We start from the raw sequence: 22,115 nt of genomic DNA, 5'->3' as shown, positions 1-22,115 counted from the left end.
TTTTACCAGTCCAAACTGTGAGGTTTTAACTCTTAGGAGCTTACTACCCATGTATTCTGTGAAGTTTACTCCATTCTAGTTTTTATCCAGTAAAAATCCCTCAAATATACTACATGGCTGAAAGCTCTACTCTTACAAAGTACGTCTGTTCAGAGAAGAAAGGCCTGTGCCATGAATTAATTACATGGTTAGAAGTTTCTCTCGACTAAATTTTAACCAGCACTAGAAGGACAACATATTAAGAGGCCAAATAAATTTAAAGATCTTACTGACTGTAATTTGTGCTTATCTACTGTAAGAAGACATGGTCAAGCCTTCTTCTTTCCCCATATAAAACTAAACTGTCGTTTAGAGTGCTATTACTAAGTGCTGAATAAGCATTTAACCTTTAGACACCTATTTAAGTATTACATAAGCTGGTGTCTTAAATATCTTTGTCACATTGTAAAACTCAAAGATCAAGAAGCATAAAATAATTTCTAACTAAACCCAGGGAACAAACACCATGCCTAACTCACTCCTCAACTATTAAAACAGAATCCAATTTTACCTACAGTCTTCTTCAAATAATTTGGACAAGGGAAAGAACTCCTAAAACATTTGACCTATTGAGCCTACAAAAAAAATGCAAGACTGTCCCATCCAGTATATTTTCTTGTGTTTTACTGAGATCAACTATAACTACAAAACAAAGCCATGCCTCCAAGTAATTTTATTAAATTCTTTCAAAATACTTTTAAATTAAAAGAAAATATTTTCATGTATGTTTTTTTTTTCATGCCTGTATTGGTGACAGACATTCCTCTTGATATTCACATACACTTCCTTAATACAGCAGTCAAGACTTTCAGGAAAAGACTGCAGTGTGGGTATCTCTCTAACTCTGACAAAGAACCACAGCACAAGAAATCAAAGTTATTGTAAAACTGATATATTCATAACAACATAAACTAAATATTTATGTTTCTCTTATTACTGATAAGAACAAGGATGAGAACTTACTACTACAAATGCCAGACTAGAGTAAAAAGTACATTCACCACTCACCTCAATTGTCTTTGCCCATAATGGTGTACTGGGAAAGTTGTACTTATAAACTTCATTGGCAAGAGGGTTCACATCAACAGCAGCAACAACTTCCGCAGATGCACAGCTTTCTAAAATTAAAAAAAGAACTTGAAAACTGCAGCCTCTTTTTGCTATTCTTGGAAAAACGCGTTTGTTCAGCTGCATTGCAGCTATGCTCAAAAATAAAAGGGAAGTTATATGGCCAAACTCTGCTGTGCTGCCTTTAATTATATGAAAAATATACTGTGTTTCTAATCATATGGGAAATACTTCCTTATATATCCAAAACCGGGAGCTAACTGCACCCTTTATAATTTCTAGATACAGCCATACATAAACCCCAAACATGTGCATCTTTACAACTTTCCCTCCTCCAACTATTTGGTCTCTGTGGCCATCAAGATCCTCAGCTATAGGAATACAGTCAACCTGCCGAGCCCCCCCTGCCACTGCCTGAAGCCCTCCAGCCACTGACAACTTAGAGAAACTAAATGTGTTACTTCAGCAGTATTCTACTTCTCACTGTGAAAAAAAACTGCATCAATAAATATGTCTGAAGTATATCTACTCTTGCAATATAACTTTAAGAAGTTGCCTGAAATCAACTGTGCTTATGTTCAAGCAAAAATCTCAGGCCTTGAACACAACTGCTGCCTCCTTTTGAGTTCAAGGTAGTCAAAACACCAAATGCCTTGAAGGTCATTTGGCAGCTCCTCTTCTCTAGGCATCAAAGGAAGTACCTCAGGACACTTAGAGGCATAACTGAAAAGAAGAGAACACAGTGTAACAAATCTACTGACAGATAAAATCCTGAAAGAAAAATACACTAAAAGAATGTAAACAAGTAATGGCTAACTTATAGAGTAACAAAACAATAGTTTCTGCAGAAGCTAAAGACAATGAAAAGAACAGTGTTTAATCCACTGCTTATCATGTGGTTAGTAATAAATAGTGTGACAATACCTTCACTGAGGCTTTTTATCTAGGAAGATAGGCTGTGTTCACTGTTATAGCCACAGGCAGAAAACAGTGACTGTATTTCCTGATATACAAGACTAGTTTCAACCACCAGGAAATCTAGATTATGGTCACATTACAAAGCCACAGATGAAACTCAGGCACTTTATAAACTACGTTTGAAAACCAAAAGAAACAAGGCAAATAGCCATATGCCTTTGAGAAGTCTCACAACATGCTCAAGTAACACATTAATAATGAACTCATGAGACATCTTACGAATTGCTGCTATTCAGCTAATTATTTACAGTTTGAGAGAATGAAAAAACAACTGTGATGTCGCTAGTGGATTTAATTTTGGGTGATGCGGTTATCACCCATCTACTATCTTTCAGGTTTTCAAGGTCATCTTATTCAAACCAAGATGAATGAAATCTGGTTATTGGTAAGATTGTAGCACACATTTTAACAAAGACTAGCCTGGTTCTCCTGAGCTTATCTGATGTAATAGAGGACAAAAAAAAAAAAAAAAAAAAGTTTCACAAGAAAAAGACTTACAGATGACCAGCTACTCAATAGGGTCAACATACAAATCATTATTTGCAGCTACTGTCTTGACTTTTTGACCATAAATTGTAACTGAAGCATTAAACACAGGTGTGTCCATGAGGACAAGAATGACACCTGAGATTACAGAACAGGTATATTAACACTGACACCTAGTGTGAAGAGAACGTCCCTTAACAGGCTGACTGTCTCAATTTACAAGCATATTCAAGAGCCAACATCTTTACCTTCCTAAAACAAAGCTGTAGCACCTAACAGGAACAAACTTCAAGTACTGTTTAAGAGACTGCTTTTCTCATTTATTCTTTCAGTTCCTAAAACATGTCATCCTGACAAGTTGGTCCTTACTACGTGCTCCAGGAATTCCAAAAATAAAAACAAAGAACCTCAAATTATTATGTAAAATAACACATAGTTTTAAAATTACAACTGGAAAGGCAGGCAGTGTACTTTTTCTCACAACTCAAGACTCAGATGCTCATCCTTTTTACTAACATCAATCCAATCTCTCCCTGCATACAAACAACAAAAGAAAGAAGTACTGGGGATTTGCACCAAGGGATTTCACAGGCCTCAATGCCTGGAAGTACTGAAAGCGAGCATGTAGCTAACAGCCATTTATTGAATCCCTTGCAATACAATGCTCAGTCTAAACCGCAGATGTTAACCAGCATGTAAAAGGCACAGGAACTTTTCCTGAACTATTTCATCCAATATCCTCTCTTCCCAATTCAAAGATCTGATAACTTTTTCAAAGCTTTTCACTCAAAAACTGTGGCTCACTTGGGAGTTCCTGTTACAGAACAGACTCCCTCTAACAGCTGATTAAGCTTATTTGTGCGGAAATACCCTAGAAACGCATGAAGGAGCTCGAGCAGACAAGCATATCTCACACATCCAACTTAACAAAGAAAAGCTTGTGTAAATTTCAAACAATGTTAAAATGAAACATTTTTAAAGAACTCCTTCCCCTGAAATTTACATAACTTTGATGTCAAACAGTGATATTCAATTTTGCTAAAGCAATTATCTCTATCACTTCAAAATGACTGTAGGAATGTATCATTAAAAAAAAGACGAAAAAACAACAGAATCAAGACCATATTTAACTATCTCCACTGACAAAAGGCACAAAAGCAGCTAATAAATATGAAAAGGCCCCTGAACGTCTGACTTAGTGAGGTTAAACCAATTCCCCAAAATATACAGCAGAAGAAACAGACACAGCTCTGGAAACTTTTTTTTTTTCCTCAGAAAAACTGTCAATTTTTCAAAACAAAGCCCCTTAAGAGAATTAAAACTCTGCACTATGTTAACTGTGTTTCATTAAATTAAACAATTTAATATTATGCAGACTAAGGAAAAACTAACACATATTTTTCTAAGTGAAACTAAGTAGATGCTGGGATACTTGATTTACAATATTCCTCAACACCACCAAGACTCCACATACCTGAATGAGATGTGGCTCAAACGGAAGCTACAGACATGATGGGGAAGTTACTGAGGGAGGTGTTAGGACTTATTTTTAGGCAGATTAAATTGTAGTAACCTCTCTTGGCTGAAAGCAGGTGAACTCAAATTTATACCTCCTATTAACAAAGTATGATTCTCCACTTGAGGCTTAAAACCGCTAGGATCCACACAGAAGAAACTCTTTTACTGTTATTTAAATTGCCTAAAGAGGCAGCAATCAAACTTTGGGTCCCAATTCCCTATTTCATTTCACACACAATGCTTACGAGTCATTTTAGCTATGTAGCAGTCACTCAAGTGAAAGGGATGCTGCGGTAATGATTGCAAGGTGTGGCACTGGAAACAAAGGAAAACAGGATACATCCATTAGCTTTCTGATTTGGAAAAAAAAAACAAACAAACCCAATGGGTCTCATCTTTAAATGCCAAAAATAAAATTTCTCACATTACAGTATCTGTCTTTTCCCACTTCAGAATCAATTCCTTTACTATGTGTTTCTGGCAGATCTTAACATTAACATAGATCTGCTTATATTCACCATTGTACTTTTGTAATAGAATCATCAATGTCAACATAGCACATGAAACGCACAGTGTTACAACAAGGGCACAGCCTGGCAGATCTCACTTTATCAGAAAATCAGAGCCAAAATCTTTTCTATCAGGTATATGGAAACAGATGGAAAAGGGAAGATTAGTCACATGTTTTGTTAGTCCTATTTCCTTTTAAACCAGAGCAAAGATTTTATTTCTGAGTTGTCAGCTCTAAGATGAAATGATTAGGCTGAAGTGCCCATGGCTACAGCAAACACAACTATCATTGATAGTTGCTTCCTGCAGGATACTTAGCGACTTTTTTCACTGCTCTACTTATACAGGATTTGCTCATGGTCAGCTATATAAATGACATACTTACATGTCAGCAGAACTGGCAACATCCTGTATTAAAGGTGTCTGTATTTTAGAGAACAATTACAGCAAAATGAGTTTAGGTGTAAAAACCTGTTCAAAACAGCCATATCTTTGCTTTGCATTGTGCCGAATCCCAAAGCTGCTTGACAGTTTTGACTCCTTTGCCTCTCCTCGTAAGATAGTTATGCTCTGTGTAATTTCAAACACCAGTTTATTATGCTGTGCAATCCACAAACATAATGAAATAAAATCAATAAACACAGATGACAGAGTACATGAGACTCAAATTCTTACTCTGTAAAACTGAAACACAACAATTGTATAGAAAAAATGCCACCAACTTCATCACTGCAAAATCACAGTATTTTGTAAAATATGTCCTTTCATGTTTTATGCACAGAGACATTTTTTTTCAGTGACCTGGCAGATTACAAATGCTTGCAGCAAAGGCCTGGAACCCATTTTTCATGGGAATACTGCCTAAATTAATAAGCCAGTTTAAGTTTGTTTTGGTTGGGAATGAGGTAGAGCAAGCTGTTTGTTTCATGGAAAGTTGCTAAGGAAATGAATTTGTAGCCATAGGCTTTCTAAAACTAAACCACTATATTTCACTGCAGAAACTGTACTTGATATATAAAGAATACATTCACACACATATAAAGTATTGTATGTTTAGACATATAGGATCTAAACTTCAACCTTTATATTCTCACAAACTTTAGGGCACAGGGTAGAAAGAAGGAAGAAATGCGCTCCCATCTGCTTCAGTCTTTCAAGAGTGTGATTATGAACAGACCAGCTGACTTCTGATCTTAATCAAGCTCAACTTTCTAAATTATACCTTTTTACGTATCTAAAATTCAAAATTCTCCATATCTTGAATTATCTACAACTCAAATATCAATGCAGAGCTAGACAATGCCTAAGATTTGTCTTCTTCAATTCTGAACTGAAACCTAATTCAAGAACAGCCTTCTTTTCCCTGTCAAACAGGGCCTGATTCAACTATGTACTAGTAACTTCTATGTACTGTTACTAAAGAAGTACTTTCAAGAGAGTAAAAGCTTCCACGAATTTATTAAAATTTAATTATTTCCTACTGCAGGCAAGGACAATCTCTAAAACTAATTGCATACTACTTGGTGCCAAATGCATTCTACTGTAATGACAGCTGCCAAAACAATGAACATCCCCATTCTGTGAGTGTAAGTACACATGCTGTCCTAAATTAAGTTTATGAAAGATCACAGCCAAAAAGGGCTTCCAGGTAGAAAACATAGTGTCACATTTCCTCAAAAACACCTATTTGCCAATTGAAAACACTGCCAATTTCACAGAGAAAAGGAAGGTTGGATAGCTCTGTTAAATACAACTGGCCACAAAACTGGCTATATGACACAGCCAGGAACCAAAACTGAGCCAGAACTTGCCAAAGCTGCAGAATGCCTTTTGTAGAACAAGTAGCTTTCCTGGGGTGCTTCCACTTAAGTATTCCATGCTCTCTCTTTTCTACATGTTCCTATTTTTCTTGGCTATACAGATTCACTAGAAACCATACCAGGAAAATAAAGTATTACACATCATCTTCATCTCTCGTGTACCTGCTTTATGAAAGTACTGGGAAAATAGAAGGTTTTTCTTTCAAGCCTCTTCCTCATATAGGGAAAACAAAACAAAACAAAGAAAAAAGCCTTCTAATATTTCCATACTTGATTTTAATGGAAGATGCCAAACAATCTGCCATTTGCTAAACTATATAAAAAAACCCATTTTTTAAGACATTTCCAAACAGCATGGTTTCACATCCATATATAGGCCAAAAACATATAAGAAACCCTATTATTAAAGTAGTTACAGAGGAACATTGACGTTTTTCTGTCCCATTTCCACATAAAAGCAAACAACCCCCCATGACTTCACTTTGTCCCTTTAGAAACTGTGTAAGAAAACTGAATCCAGATGTCTATGAGACTTAAAAAGTGAAAACAGCAGAAGGGATCAAAATGCTTGACTAGATCAGCATTACTGAATGCAATACAATTTCTCAAAACCAGTTTTGTATGAAGACTTGTCATTAAATGCTTAACTTGGTGCAAACTGCATGGAATCCTTTTTATTCAAATGGCCTGATTATTAGTTTCAACAACACCCAAAATAAAACTTTTATCTAGAAGTGTATGGTATGGAATTTTTTCCAAGACAAGACAATGCCTATGGGCTGAATTCTCATACGCTTCCCAGAAAAATAAGCACCCAGATTTGAAAAGAAGTTATACTAACTGTAATGTAAATAGCTATTATCTATCCACTTTGCAAATTTCAATTGGTATTTAACCATTTAGTGCTGTCTAGGGTCATTTACACAAATAACAACTTGTCTCTTCTTATACACCGTCCCTTCATCTGCTTTGGCTGGTGCTACTACAGAAGAATCATAGTCTCACTATTCATATCTATTGTAATTTCTTCAGTCAAAAGCAAGCCCTGAAGAACTGAAATTACAACATTCACTAACATTGATGCAGTTGTGTTTGGCAAGTTCAGAAACAGTAGGCCTGGAAATAAATTTGCCATTTAAGGAAATAATACAAGGGTTCTGGTTAATTCCCTCACCCTACAAACTGCACAAAAGGTGATACATGATCTCAAGCCTTCATGTGCACAGTAACTATACTCTAGAACATCACTCAATCAATGTATCTTTTAGATACAAGTTTACAGTATCTAATAAACTTCAAAGGGTGCATTCTCAATATTTCTATCCTTACAAGTATTTGTTGTGTTGCAAATGACACCTTCTTAAGTGGCCATACACATGATATCACATCTGACATTACAATTTGCTATTGCAGAACATTATCAAACAACTATTACGACATTAGGAACATAGCTAGATAATATTCAGTGAAGAGATGCCACATACATTCCCACACATGTCCCATTTTGGCCAGGACAAACAGCTGAGTGAAGGACCAAGGTGTAGGCTAAGGTTCTGGAACCAGCCTACTTTCTATGAAAATATGGAAACTGCCAATAAAACACAGATAGTTCCCCATCACTTCAGAAACAAGACTACTAGAAAAGCAGAGTATTACCATTACAGCTATATTAGTAGATACAACACCCTCTTCTCATTCCACAAAAACTCCAAAATCTGTAGCTAAAGTTTGCTCTCAATATTCTGTCTCTGCAAATAAGGAAAATGCATCCTTACAACAGGTGATTAGAATTATTCACAATAACAATGTTGGCACCTATTTTGATATGTTGTGTATATCTGTATACTATAAATACATAAACATATACACACACTCAAGCAAAAAACTGATAGTAGAAAAAATGCTTCACTGCCAATTATATGTTTTAAGTAAATAAACAATGCTAAACAGATTCTACTCAGTAAGCCAAACCTTTTAATATTACACAGTTCCCTGGAAACAAAATAACAGGTGAGTTTTCACCTGATATTTTTATGCCAAAGCTCTCTTTTGTAGAATCTAACAGAAGGGCTGCTAATGCTTATGAAGGCTGAAGTATTTGAAGGATTGTATTTACAGTTAAAATTATTGTGGTGATTCTCATAAATTATACAAATGTGTGTTGAAACCTGGACTTCAAAGTAGCAAGGCCCAGGGTACTTTACAAAGGAAATCAATAGCCCTGACTCAATTTTTTATATGAAGAAGCCAGGTCACAGAGAGGCTACAGGACCTGCTGAAGGTTACCCAAGCCATCCTTTTAACAGTTCAGAAAGCTGAGCTCCAGGGTTCCTTGTATCAGATCAAACATTCATCTGGTCACACAGTCTAGCATGAACTCTCTATACCAGTTCAAACTCCATATTCAGTTTCCCAATTTACAGAATGTTATACCAACCTCATATGGTCAGGCTCACACTGTTTCACATATCAGCTGTTTACTTAACTAAATATCATGAAAACCAGGTCCATGTGCATGTCTACAGAATACCCTGGTTAATTTGATTACCATCCTGTATATCTCCATAATGCTAACCCTATTTGCAGGAAGAGCGTGCCAGTGTTGAGAGAAAGCACGTACTAAAGAACACAAAACCACACCCTTTCCCAGGAGCATCTGGATCCCTGATTTCCATCCCAGTATGCTAAATACCTAAGGCCATCCAGCAGGCTACAAATGCACTCGAGCACTGCTCAGTTTATAGCCACAGGCCCCTAGCACAAACGGATCACTAGCCAAAACCCAGTTACACATCTCCCTTTCAACTGGCCTCCACACAGCCCCCGGCAGCAGGCCTGTGGAGCAGCACCAACCCCACTGCCATCAGGTCACTTCCCTGCCCCTGCAATGGGAGCTTGGGCCTCCTGGCCCTAGGCCAGCCTCCCGCCCTACAGCTTCCTTCCACAGGGTGCTTGTGCAAGGCAGCGGGGGAGAAGCGACACAGTGGGGTGGGGAAGAGGCTGCGGGAAGAGAGGGCCTTCTTCACCCCCCATCGAGAAGACGGCGCCCTCCAAAGCCTCGCCTCAGGGGGAGGGATCCCACCGAAAAGATGGCGCCGAGGAGGCGGGGGCGCACGGCAGGGCTGCGGCGGCAGCGAGCACCGAGGGACGCGCTGGCGGCGGCCGCTCGCCGGTACCTTTCAAGGCCTGATGCATCCCCCCGATGCCACTGTAAAGCTCCAGCACCCGCAGCGGCGCCATTCTCCGGCAGCCGGCGCCCGGCCTGGCCCTCCCCGCGGCCTCCCGAAGCGCCGCCCGCCAGTTCCGCTGCTCTTTCGTTCCCACCTGTCTGCCCGTCCTTTTCAGGGCCGACAGTACTCGCCCACTGTGTGGCCCCGGAGCAGCTGCTTAATGCGGATTTGCTAGTTGCTCGTTAAACCCCAAAGTGGGTTTAGGCCCGGAGACTGGAACCACCCCCTGGTTTAGGTGGCTCTGAAGCCCTCTGAGGTGTCCATGGGGTTGATGCTTGCCAGCAGCGCTAACATCCTGGGAGTGAGGGCTGAGGAGAAGGACCTGCTTCCTGCCGTGAATCCTTTGGGGTCAAGGGCTCCTTTCAGATAGTAATGAAATTCCCAGCCCCACTGCCCTTCCTCAGGCCCTGCATTACCAATGAAGGTCAGGGCAGCACCCAAGGGCAGGCTGGAACCTGAAATAGATTGGTGTGGCTTATACCTGGCCTGGGCACAGGAGAGAATAGGGGAACACAGGGCAGCAAAAGGGGCTTATACCATTGTGGGGCTATGTGTGCTGTCCAGCTGGTGCGAATGGCCCTCAGCAGTTTTATGTGCTTAATCATTTCATGATTTCAGTGTGCAGCGATGTTTTTCAGAAGTCATTTCAAAGCCTGCACCATTGGTGGAACAGGAAGGAAGGAAATAACTGATGAAACAGTTCTCATTTGCCCCAACACAACGAAATTGCTGTTGCTACATTGAAAAGGAAGACTCAAACACATTGTTGCCCATGGAAAGTAGTTTGTTTTTAAAACAAATGTTAGACGGATACATTTGCATATATAGATATATATATACAGTAACCAGAGTATCTTGCACACTATTATGAGGGTTGCCCACCACATGCAAGTAGACACTCACCTATGCCTCAGTTTGCAGTTTTAGATTGTGAAGATGAAACATTAAAAAAAAAAAAAAGAAAAAGAAAAAAACCCTGAATGTGTTTCTGTGATTGTTTCTGGAGTTAATCATGTTTCTGTGGAGCCACTTAGAAACTTGTCATAAATAAGGTGGATTTGAGAGTTGATTGTTTTTTCTTAGAAGCTGCCTCATACAGGCTGTCATAGTAGCTCCTACCTCTTACTTTTCAGGGGGGGGGAGAAAATTTTTAGGTGAAACTGGAGGGCAAAAAAGAGAGAAACCTGCTCCCTTTCAACATGCTTCTCCAGAATATGGGATGCATCAACTGCAAAAAAACAGTGGAATTAGAAATAAAATTGAGAAGTAAGACTATTGATCCTTGCCAGCTTGTTCAAAACAGTTCTGTCATTCAAAAGTGGATCATCATCAGTCTGGAGCTGCTGCTTTATTTGTCAGTGATGGAAGTAAGCAGGTGACTTAAAACAAGAGGTCCAAGGTCTACTGCTAGAATTTCTGAAAGGAGGTGCAGCAGCCGAGGTACCAGAGGAGAGCAGCACGTATTGCAAACAGTGGTGGGGCAGGTTGCCTGCACAAATGGCTGATGGAGAACTGAGAAAGGTGGGTGAATTAATGGCATAACAAAACCAGGAACGTGCCACATGGAGGAAACAGTCATGGACAAAGATAGTGATGACTCCGAAGAAGCGGGTTCAAGATGATGAAGGTGGCTACAAAGATCACAGTTATCAGCGAAGGAGATATGCTTCAGTAGGACCCCTTCAAAATGTAGATGCAAAGTGAAAGGAAAGAGCAGCTTTTCAACTACTTAATTAGTAAAGTGATGAATGCGTTTGAGCTCTTTCATGACTGTACAACACAGCAATGCTAGATACTGTGATGAGTGGGACCTGTAGGCAGCAGGGAGTAGTTCATTTTCTGGGAGCTGCTCAGTACCTGGTGCAATTAAATCTACAGAGGAGCAATACTTCCCTGTGTGAGACAGGAAGACAGAGCTGAGCTCTGTTTTTCCTTCTTGTTTCCCTGCTTCCAAGGTTCACTCTTGGGAAAGGTAGAGTCCATGGAGAAAGTAGCAGAGATGTTTGTACTATACTGGTAGCCGTAGAACATTTCCTGCTCAGGGGAAATCTTCCACCTACGTCCTCAACCAGTAAACTGGAGAAGCTGATCAAAACACCTCCACACTGGCCACAATGAAATTCATAACCTAGGTTGGGATTTTATTGGCCACTTTTTGCAAAGAACGGGAAAAATCAAAATTTCCCTAGTGCTCATTTTTAAACAACTGCCAGTATTCAGTTTTATAATTCTGTATAACTGTGCCTGCCCTAACTTGGTTCTCATTATTAATTGCTGCAAAAAGGACCAAAATGAAAACTTTACGGTTACTTTTAGTGCTCTTCCCTTTCTAAATGTAAAGACAGTATAATATTAACAATCATACTTTTTGGATCAGACCTTATATAATAGTATTAAAGCTTGTTTGTAAAGCAATGGCTGATAAGTGCTGAGATCCATGACCAATGGCAACTTGCATATTCTTACAGAGGATGAGCTGTGTGAAAACGATTGTTCATACTTCACTCAGAAAATCTTGCTAACATTTGCTGTCACTGACACAGCGCAGCCTAAATTGCTGCTCACTCTTTGTCTTGTGACCCCAGAGCAGTCACGTCTGCAAGATTTCCCAACTGGCTCTTCATGACTTGACTTAATGAAATCTGGATATTGTGACAGCTTCTTCTTTCTCCACTCTGTGCATATAGGATTAATAGATTCCTGTAAATCTCAATGAATGTTTAAGTTGAATAACAAAGGACATTAATACAACAGAGTTGAATGTGCATCTCAGAACTTAGATTTTTTAGGACACAGGTATGGGCTGTTTCATATCTGAGTTATGGCTCAACAGTATAGCTGGCTTTAAATAACTATTGATAGGCTTTACTAAAAAGATCTTATTTTACTCTGAATGAGCATATCTATAGAACTATGATAATGCATTGAGGAAGCAGCTATTTTCTTGACTGCAATATATTTTTAGTAAAAGATATTTTAAGCAAACTGATTATTTGACATTTTTAAAGCATGTGATATCAGCATGTTGAAAACTCTTGCCTCCTAGCAACTAGCAGCATTTCCTCACTGTAGAAGTTTCCAAACTTTGCCCATATCTCTGATGAGGGGTATGATACAGGTAATCATGCTAGATCTGAAACTGTTGCCCTGGTAACTAATAAACACAGCCAGTGAAACAGTTACATGTGGTAAGAGGAACACTCAAACAAAACCACTGCAGTATTTTCTCTTCTTAAAATGCTTCAGGAGTGTTAAAAATGTTACAGGCATAAATGCTGCCAAAAAAAATCTCAGAAACATGCAAAAAAACACTGCCTTAAGATTCTGCATTGTACTTGGCAACTGAAAGATAAAATTACAGACTGTGACTGGACCATATACTCTTGTCCTCAAAGTGAGAAGAAAATATTTTCATTGTGGTATTTCAGTAATTTACACCAGCAACAAATGCATACAACAAACGTGCACAAAACATTTTGTAGGCATCTCAAGCCTCCCACCATTACATGTAACTCCTCTCCCTGCCCTCCCATCTGCAGCAGAGCAGAGACTAACACGGCCAGGATGGCTTCTGCCTGTTCCGAGCTGCAAGCAAGAGGTTGCCAGTCTGCAGTGCATGTCACGGGGTTTTATTGCTGTCACAATAACACAGCACTGCAAATTGCTTGAAGTTTCCTATGAATGTAACCCCTCAAGAGGGTAGGTAATGGCAGCTAGTAGACCTGTAGCTGTGAAGTGTTTGTGAGCATTTGCTCTCTATTTGAAAAATGGAGATATACCCCAGATGTTAAAAGTGCATTCACAGTGATCAGCCAAAACTTCCATTGAGGCAAATATAACTGGTGATGGATGAACAATGTTTCTTGTGTCTGACTGTCCAGTATAACCTACTAAACACCCAACTGAGGATCAGGAAGAGTATTCAGATATCTTAGCTGTCTAAAAGGGAAGCTCATGTTCTGGGTCAGAAATCACTGTGGCTAGGAAAGAATGTGAGGCACATAATGCAATCACTGAATTGAAAAAAAAAAAATCACTGAGAATGTCTAGCGTAAATTATTGTTTCCATAACCATTGGCCCAGTAGGCTACTACTAAAACTGAAAACCTTTTGCAGCTTATCAAGATTGTTCTGTACTAGATGTAATGTCTCAGGAGGGAATTTGTCAGACCTGGTTTCTGCTGAAGTGATGCTCAGTAAAGGTAGTTGTCAACCACAGATGTGGCATTTCTGGGAAGCCTGCTGGGCCATACCAGTATGGCTACCAATGGCTGTGATTTTCATTTATAACACCACGCATCTGCAAGACTAGAAGTGAAACCCACATCAAACCAGGGTTGTTAGCCTCTCCCAATGCATTTCTAAGAACTCTATACAGGGGAAATTTATCTAGCTGAAATTATTTGGAAGAGTCATCAGACACAAACATTTTTAACCTTTTCTCTTTTCAAATACATTAATCTCTTCATCTGAGTATTTTATTTTCAGGTTGCGGAACTATGCATATACTCTACAGGGAATAAGGAACAAAAAGACATTGCTTCTCTAATTAAATCTTCACTGTTCTGGTTTAAATAAGTTTAAATCTAAATAAATCTGTCCTGTTTGTTGTGTTTGGCTTGCAGCGGTCACCCTGGCTGGATGAGACACATATGTTTATATAATGTTATGACTTTCTTGTTACACTTAAACATTCCAGTGCTTGACCAAAAAAAAAAAAAAAAACAAACCCAAAAGGATAAAAAAAGGCTAGTAACATTGAAATAAAATAAAGTAAAACCTTCAGTGGACTGACAAGACAGACTAAGCTCTATAAGGCCCACTTCAGTCAGTCAGAAGATTACTGCTGCAATGAACGTGTTTTGAATCAGACCTCTGAAGGGTCACAGGAGATGGGTGACATCAGGCATAGAGCCAGGTGTTCCTGAATAGGGGATCAGATCAAGCTGCTCCGGCAGGATGAGGTAATGGCATGGGGAATCCCAGTTCACTTGCAGGGACAGGAGGAAACAGCATGGTGCCTGCTGCTCTCTCAGAGGGAGGGAGAAATAGAGAAAGGAGAGAAAAACCAGTACAGATGGTGAGCCTGGATGTGCCTCTTACCTTTTTGCTGAAGACAGGAACTTTCAGCTGCAGCATCCCTGTATGATTTTCACAGTCTATAGTGTGCAAACCAAAAGACTTGTAGATATATGTTGGTATTGCTCATGCCTCTTGCTCACAAGGCCATCTAGTATCACCTAAAGCTTTCTGTACACCACCGACTTGTCTTTTAAGGAGGCCAGCCCTTGCCCAATATTTGTTTGTTTGATTGGCTTTTTTTTTATTCAGTTCCATGTGATGAGTTTAGTCTTTGACTGAGCTGGTAGTTAGCACAGGAAATGAGATCGCTTATGCTGAACAGCATGGTGGTAGGATTTCAGTAGCAGGGTGTTTCCTCCAGAGAGAAAGAAATCTTCAATGCATCTGCAGCAGAGCTGTAACTGTGATCTTGCTGAACTATCTTGAAATGAGATAAACCACAAATGCACGCCATGAGTACCATAAAATCTGCTCAAGAAGTTGAGCACTTGGTGCCTAGGCAGCACAGATGTGTCTCCCACCCTGGCTATATTGCTGCCACTTTGCAAATAAGCTACTGTAAAGCTAATATACAGCTATTTGATATCACTTGAACTGCAGTTACAGAAGTGATTGCACCATAAATATTCTCTTTTGCACTTTGGACATGTCTATAGATGTCTGTCAAACACATCAATATGGTGGCTGGGACATAGCTCTTTCTGCCAGAAAGTCTCTTGGAAAATAGTCTATAGAAAAGCACAAATTTGAAGAAGTCATGAGATTCTGTAAGGATAAACTGAAATGAAGGATAAATAGAGAAGTTATTCTGAAAAGAAAAAAAAAAAAAAAAGAAAACCAAACCCACAGCTAAAATACTGAAGTGTCATTTTTGGCTGCTAGATCTCTGGGGGTTGGTCACTTCCCACAGTTAAGTATTGCCTCAACTAAGAACAAAAACCGTCGGGTTTTCCTGAAGTTGAAACAAGCCTTTTTTAGAAAAAGGGCCATGAATGTAAAACATTGTTTTTGCTGAGATAGTCTGGAGAGAGAAGCCTCAATAATTCTAACCGAAATGGGTCAAGAAATCCTAAAATAGTTCTTCCTGAAGAAGAGAAATCTTGCACAAGACATACACCAATATGGACTGGCAGTGTCAGTACTCAGCTGTAGGGAGTTGGGCTGATTTAAGACTCCAGCAAATATGTTTCACATAATTCATAAGAGAAATACAATGGGAAAATGTTGGAAATATCTATCAGGAACCCTGCATGTAAGATAAGTCCCTGAGGATGACTTCATCACACTTACAGTGCCAAGTTAGATGTAGCACTCATCTCCAATGGTATAGGACACAGTTATTCAAAACTGAACATAATTAAACTCAAGTAATTAACTAACTTAATTGTGCATAATTCCTATTGTCATTTCCACCCCAAGCCTCATTTATATTGTTGTAGTATTATTGTCCTACAATAATACTATTATATTACTAGTATTATATTAGTATTATATATAATACTAATTATAGTCCTTCATTAGCAGGATATATCTCAGGATTTCCCATGATACCACAGAAGGTGATTATTTTCAGAATACAACTGCGGGACAGTGGCATTACCATATGCAGGGTATCCATGCCTCTGTCCTTGAAAGATCCTGACATCTGACCTGCATGATGTTTCATCCTGATGTGCTTCAGACTTACATAATAGGCTTGGTAACTTCTATATCATGGAGTTTATGGGAAATGCCTGATCCATGTCAAATAAACAGCCACAAACATTGGCAAAAGTCTAAGTCGGCAAACTAAAGCATTGACAAAGCTCCTGCATAGTTGCTGGGTCCTTCCTCCTGTCATCCTACACAAGCTCCTCCCACCCAATGACTAAATTCTTAGGGAAAATTGCAGGTAGATAGTGAATTTGTCTTTGTAATGGGAAGCAGGACACCTTTCCACCTGAAAAAAAATACAAATGCCTCCACTCTTCCAGATATTTGCTCTTTTCTTTCTCCAGCCATATGCACCATCTGCTCCACACATATTTCATACATTTTACATTCATTCCTGTAACCACAATATTTTGTGCATACTATCAGCTTAAATCTGGATCATCTTCCCTCCTCAATCCCCATTAGATTAATTAGGCATAGAGCTGAAAGTTGAATATAAGGGTAGAAAAAAATTAGGCAGAGAGCTGGCATGTAAAAACAGCTTATCTTTTAGGAACTTGGTCTTCTCAGCTTTGGGGTGTGCGCGCCACCGCCTCCTCCCTTTGTAAGGAGCCAACTAATCTCAGAATGGCTAACACAATGTACGTTCAGTTTATGAGTCTCACTGGAACCAAGCATTTGGCACAAGAACTTGGACTGAGGAATCCACTAAAAACTTGGCCCATGAGGAGCTTGTACTATTCTGCTTGTCCTGGGCATCTCAGAGGAAGAATGGAACAATTGCTGCATGCAATTAACGATTCCATTGCTGTGTCCTGCCTCTTCCTCAGAAAGGACTTCATCATTTCCTGGTATATCATGGCAAGAAAACATTATGCTATTTGTGCTTTGTGTATGTGATGGAACTGGGAGAGAGAGAAGAATGAAATCACTTCTCAGATTTAATTGTTTTTTGGCTAGAGTAGCTCTTTAAAGAGTTTGCCTTGAAAAATGTCAGCCAAAAAGAAGTAGTAAGTGTCTAACTGACAGGGTTTATTAATGACATACTGGAATCACTTCTTTTAGCTTTTTCCAAAAGAGAGAATGAATGGATGGACCTCAAATTTAAAACAATGATCCCAGACTAAAAGAAGCCCTACACACTACACAGTGTTTTACACAGATCCTGCTGAAAGCTTCAGCTGACTACGAAAAGAATCTGCTATTTAAGTTAAATGGTCTTACTAAAGTGCCTGTTGTGATCCTTGAACAGTTTCTTGGTCTTTAGCAAAATACAAATTTCGTGAAACAAATTTCAAATTACCTACTTTTAGGCACCAAGATCAACACTGAGGGACTGTATATTCTGGAAATTAGTTTTGCTTAAAGAGTTTCAGGTTGAGCATCGAGCCTCAAACCATGACAAACCTGTTGCCGGTCTGGAAAACCTTGTGCTTTATGTCCCAGACATTGCCAAATGTATTGCTGACATTCAGCAGTCAGTGCTATTGCTGTTAAGTTAGACGGAGTATACAGGCTGTCATAATTATTTTGTTGTTGTTTAAGGGGTGGATTAAATAAATTGCAATACCTGTGATAGAAATTTAAAAACTTATCTTCCCTGTGTTGCTAGACCTTTGTCTGGTGGTTGAGACAACCGTGGGACTCAGGGCAGAGGGTGGTACTGGCTTTGGAAATGAGTACCTGATTTGGTACAGAAACGTCCTGTTTTGATACAGAAAACTTCCTATCTTGGCAGTTAGAAGCCATAGGAGAGGGAAACTTTATGCACAATAATAATTTCTGGAAATGTAAGTCATGCAACTGGGTGGCATGAGTCATGTTCAAAACACTTCCCTAGTGATGAAATCCCTGCCAGTTTCATATGGTTAATTTTACATTGAAATATAATATTGCCAATATTATATTTCCAAGAGAGACTTGGCTTGTTTAATAATATAACCAAGAGAGTCTCGGTTAGTTTTGAGTATAGAGCCTAGTAATTTCCTTGTAAAAATCTGCAGCCAGTCACTCCAGTTTGATGTGCTTTGCAACACTGGCAACAACTGTGGGCAACATCATTTTAAAAATACATTTTGTAAAAGAATTTGCCAATTTCTGTCTTAAGACCATAATTAGTCAGAGAAGTTACTCACAAGGGGAGACTGCAATGCCTCCACATTTAGATGTTCTGCAGGCCGGTGGTACTCAGAAACCTAATTCAGCTTCTCCCAGGCAGTGTGCAGGGAGATGTACTCTCAAGGTTCAGGAAAACCAGCTCTTCTTTAGATGCACTGGCCTTTCTTGGGGGACCCTCAGTTACACTTGGCACCCAGCTAAAGGGAAGGACTGGCCACAACTGAAGTTTTAGAGCTAGAATCCATTTTTTGGAAACAGGAACTGTTCTGTTTTCAAAACCATAGCAGTCTTAGTCTTTTCATATCACAGCTGAAAGAGGAAGTGCTCTTTCAGAGTAAGTGACAGCTCTCACTCAAGTGATAGGCAACAGCATTTGCTGTGGCTGTGCATTACGGAGAGTCCCTATTCAGTCGGCTGTAGGATATCAAGAGTCTTTCACACCCTCATGCTAAAGTAGGTCCCTTTTGCCTGGAGTTTGTTCAATATTCATGAAGCAGGGGAAGTGTGAAGTAATGTGTCTATGGCCCCATGCATGCCAGGGCTTAAGGTTGCTATATGGTACTGACAACAAAAGTGATTGCATTTACATCACAGAATGTTTTTCATGGGTATTTAATATTTATGGGTCATTTGACACCTCCTGGAAGCAGAAACTTTACTAAAAGTGCATAAATCCGATTAATGAAAGCACTCACATGTGCTTAGTCAAGGTCTATAGTCAGTGGAAAGCACATTCAATATTTGGACTAAATATCTCTAGTTTCTTACTGTTTAAATGAAATGGGAATTAAAAAAAAAAAAAAGGACAATTTTTTCATGGATGTTTTCAGACCAAGAGGTTTTTGTGCAAGAAAATCTGACCGTCATAAGGAACTTTTCATTTTCAGTGTAACAGATTCTCAGTATAAAGCCATTCAGGCACCCATACCCTCTCCCTGTGCGTGCACATTTTTCCTTTTAATGAAAGTTACACAACAACCCAGTTTTTTGCTACACTTCTAGGGCTTGATTCCGTATGTCATTCTTGGCAGTGAACCAATGCATCAGTTCTGTGGTAAAGAAAAGCCAAAAAATGCCAAGATCAATTTCGCAGTGTGAGCTGAAAGGCTCACAATAAAAATACCTGTTTCTTTTTTAAAGCGTGCCATTGGCTTATCTCTGAGCTACCTCTGTTAGAGGTGACGCTGCAAGCTGACCAGGCAGCTGAATGACTACATACTGGAATTGCAAATGAAGGCATCACAATAAAAAAAACACAAGTGACACATAACAGTTGATGAATAATCCCCAACATGGTGTTTAGTGATGCTGTCTCCCTTGTGAAAGACGTGATCAAGATCCTGACCAGCCACGGTCTCAGAGAGTCCTATAGCACTGAGATAGTCTTTCCTGACAAGTCCTGTGGAAATCTTTTTGCATTTGAAGAGACCAGTTTTTGTTCCCCTTTGGGGTTTGGGATGCAAATGTGCGTTGAATTTATCAGAGCCTTACAAGAAACTTAGAGCTTTCTTCATTTATGCATCTGCATAAGTGCCAACCAGCAAAAGGCACTTAAAGGTTTATTGTAGTCTTGACAGCTGACAATATCTTAACATTTCTAGAAAAATTTTGTAGTGAGAAGCAGCAATGAGGCAGGTGGCCAAGAGTACATATGGCAGCGGTGACATAAACATATGGAAACTACATTGGAAACATGGGGGTGTGGTGTCATATTTATTTGCTAAAACAAACACCTCCTTGTATTTTAGGGGCAGAGCAGTTTTGAATGAAGGCTGATTGTTGCGTGTGTGCGCCATTAAAGGTTATGTGGAATATAAGTAAATTATGCTCCATTAGGAAAAACAGATTGGACACAGCACACCTTTAAAAACCAACAACCTGCTACAGCTATCAGCACTTCTGAGTAAAATATCTTTACTCTGTGAGGTTGTTGGTTATGTAGTGGTTTACTTTTTCACCTGCTCATAGAAAGAGTGTGTACTTTCCTGCCAGGGCTCACAAAAGCTTACAGCTCAAATTTGATGGCTTAAATAAAGAGTCAGGAGAGGGCCAGACAGCACAACGGAACTGATGGATGGGGCAAAGCAGTTCACGTTGCCTACCTGGACTTGTGCAAAGCATTCGACACTGTCCTGAATGACATCCTTGTCTTTAAACTGGAAACACATAAATTTGAAGGATGGACTACTTGGTGGATACAGAACTGGCTGGATGGCTGCACGCAAAGAGTTGTGGTCAATGGCTCAATGTCCAAGATGGAGACTGGTAACAAGTGGTGCCCCTCAGGTGTCGGTGTTGGGACTGATCCTGTTCAACATCTTTATTGGCAACAGGAATAGTGGGATTGAGTGCACCCTCAGCAAGTCTCCTGATGACACCAAGCTGTGTGGTTCGGTTGATACGCTGTTGGGAAAGAATGCCATCCAGAGGGACCTTGACAGCCTGTAAGGCAGGCTGATGCCAACCTCATGAAGTTCAACGAAGTGTGAAGACCTGACAGCAACCTTCCAGTATCTGAAGGGGGTCTACAGGGATGCCGGAGAGGGTCTCTTCAGCAGAGATTGTAGCACTAGGACAAGGGGAAATGGTTTCAAACTTAAACAGAAGTTCAGGTTGGATATAAGGAAGAAGTTTATTGTGAGGGTGGTGAGGCACTGGAACAGATTGCCCAGAGAAGTGGTAAATGCTCCATCCCTCGCAGTGTTCAAGGCCAGGTTGGACAGAGCTCTGGGCAACATGGTCTAATGTAAGCATCCCTGCCCATGGCAGGGGAGTTGGAACCAGATGATCTTAAGGTCCATTCCAAACCTAGCCATTGTATGAGCCTATGATTCTATGAGTTATGCTTTGGTGACTCGAATTCTAAATTATCTATATGACAGGGATCCTGTCATCTCCTTTAAATAACTTCAGCATCCTGATTGAAAACAATCTGCTGCTACTTAGTCTAAGTTTTTTTCTGTTAAATTTTATACCATCGCTATTGCCTTGTACATCATTCTCCTCTACCACTGGTAGCCCCATCTTGACAGTAAAATTGCTTTTTAAACACTGGGATTTTTTGTGTCTGTTTATGCTACACGCATAGAATATTTGCAGATCATGTCTAATGAATAATTACCATTTTATCTGTTGGGTACACAGTGTGGAGACAAGCCTCTATTAAAATCAAGTCTGTCACTATCCCAGTTATTAAAAGGATTGCATCCAGGAGAAGATCCTAATGGCAGCTATTTCAATGATGTTTTGTCCACACTAAAAAATAGAATCAATTATTGCTGGGATCATTGTTAGAATGATGGCAGAATTAGGCCTTGGTTGTGTAAATGCTCCCCCAGCTACACATAAAACACATATAGGTTATAAGGGCTGTATTTTCAGCCCAAAAGTGGCATCTAAGATTGCTGTGGTGGGGGAAGCTTAAGACACAGAGACATTATTTTTCTGACATTTGGCAGCCCTTTGTGAATAGTTAGCATCACTCTTCCCTGATCTTACTCTCTTTCAGAAAGCTAAGAAAGAAAAGAAACAAGTTCTCAAGCATACCTAAAGAGGATTTTTTGATGTATGCATCCTGGATTATTTAATTTGCCTGTCCTGTGGCACACTAAGT

At 39.6% G+C, this 22,115-nt stretch overlaps 1 protein-coding gene across 4 annotated transcripts in view; it reads right to left on the bottom strand.

Annotated features, from left to right (window-relative positions):
* The window catches only part of TRDMT1 (tRNA aspartic acid methyltransferase 1), a 29,797-nt gene extending 20,111 nt beyond the window's left edge, over positions 1 to 9,686 (bottom strand). For all 4 annotated transcript variants that reach the window (XR_004081113.2, XR_004081114.2, XM_005152955.4 and 1 more), the window contains exons 1-2: positions 9,596 to 9,686; positions 1,048 to 1,157 (exon numbers count right to left, since the gene is read on the bottom strand). Coding sequence is in view for 2 of the 4 variants with exons in the window: in XM_005152955.4 (XP_005153012.1) it covers positions 1,048 to 1,157; positions 9,596 to 9,659 (174 nt within the window). In the remaining 2 variants the exon portion in view is untranslated. The remainder of the gene's footprint in view (positions 1 to 1,047; positions 1,158 to 9,595) is intronic.
* Between the last annotated feature and the right edge of the window lie 12,429 nt (positions 9,687 to 22,115).

This window comes from Melopsittacus undulatus, chromosome 1, assembly GCF_012275295.1.
Source record: "Melopsittacus undulatus isolate bMelUnd1 chromosome 1, bMelUnd1.mat.Z, whole genome shotgun sequence".
NCBI lineage: Eukaryota > Metazoa > Chordata > Aves > Psittaciformes > Psittaculidae > Melopsittacus > Melopsittacus undulatus.
The sequence above is the reverse complement of the archived record's forward strand: the minus strand, read 5'-3'. Positions and strand labels throughout refer to the sequence as shown.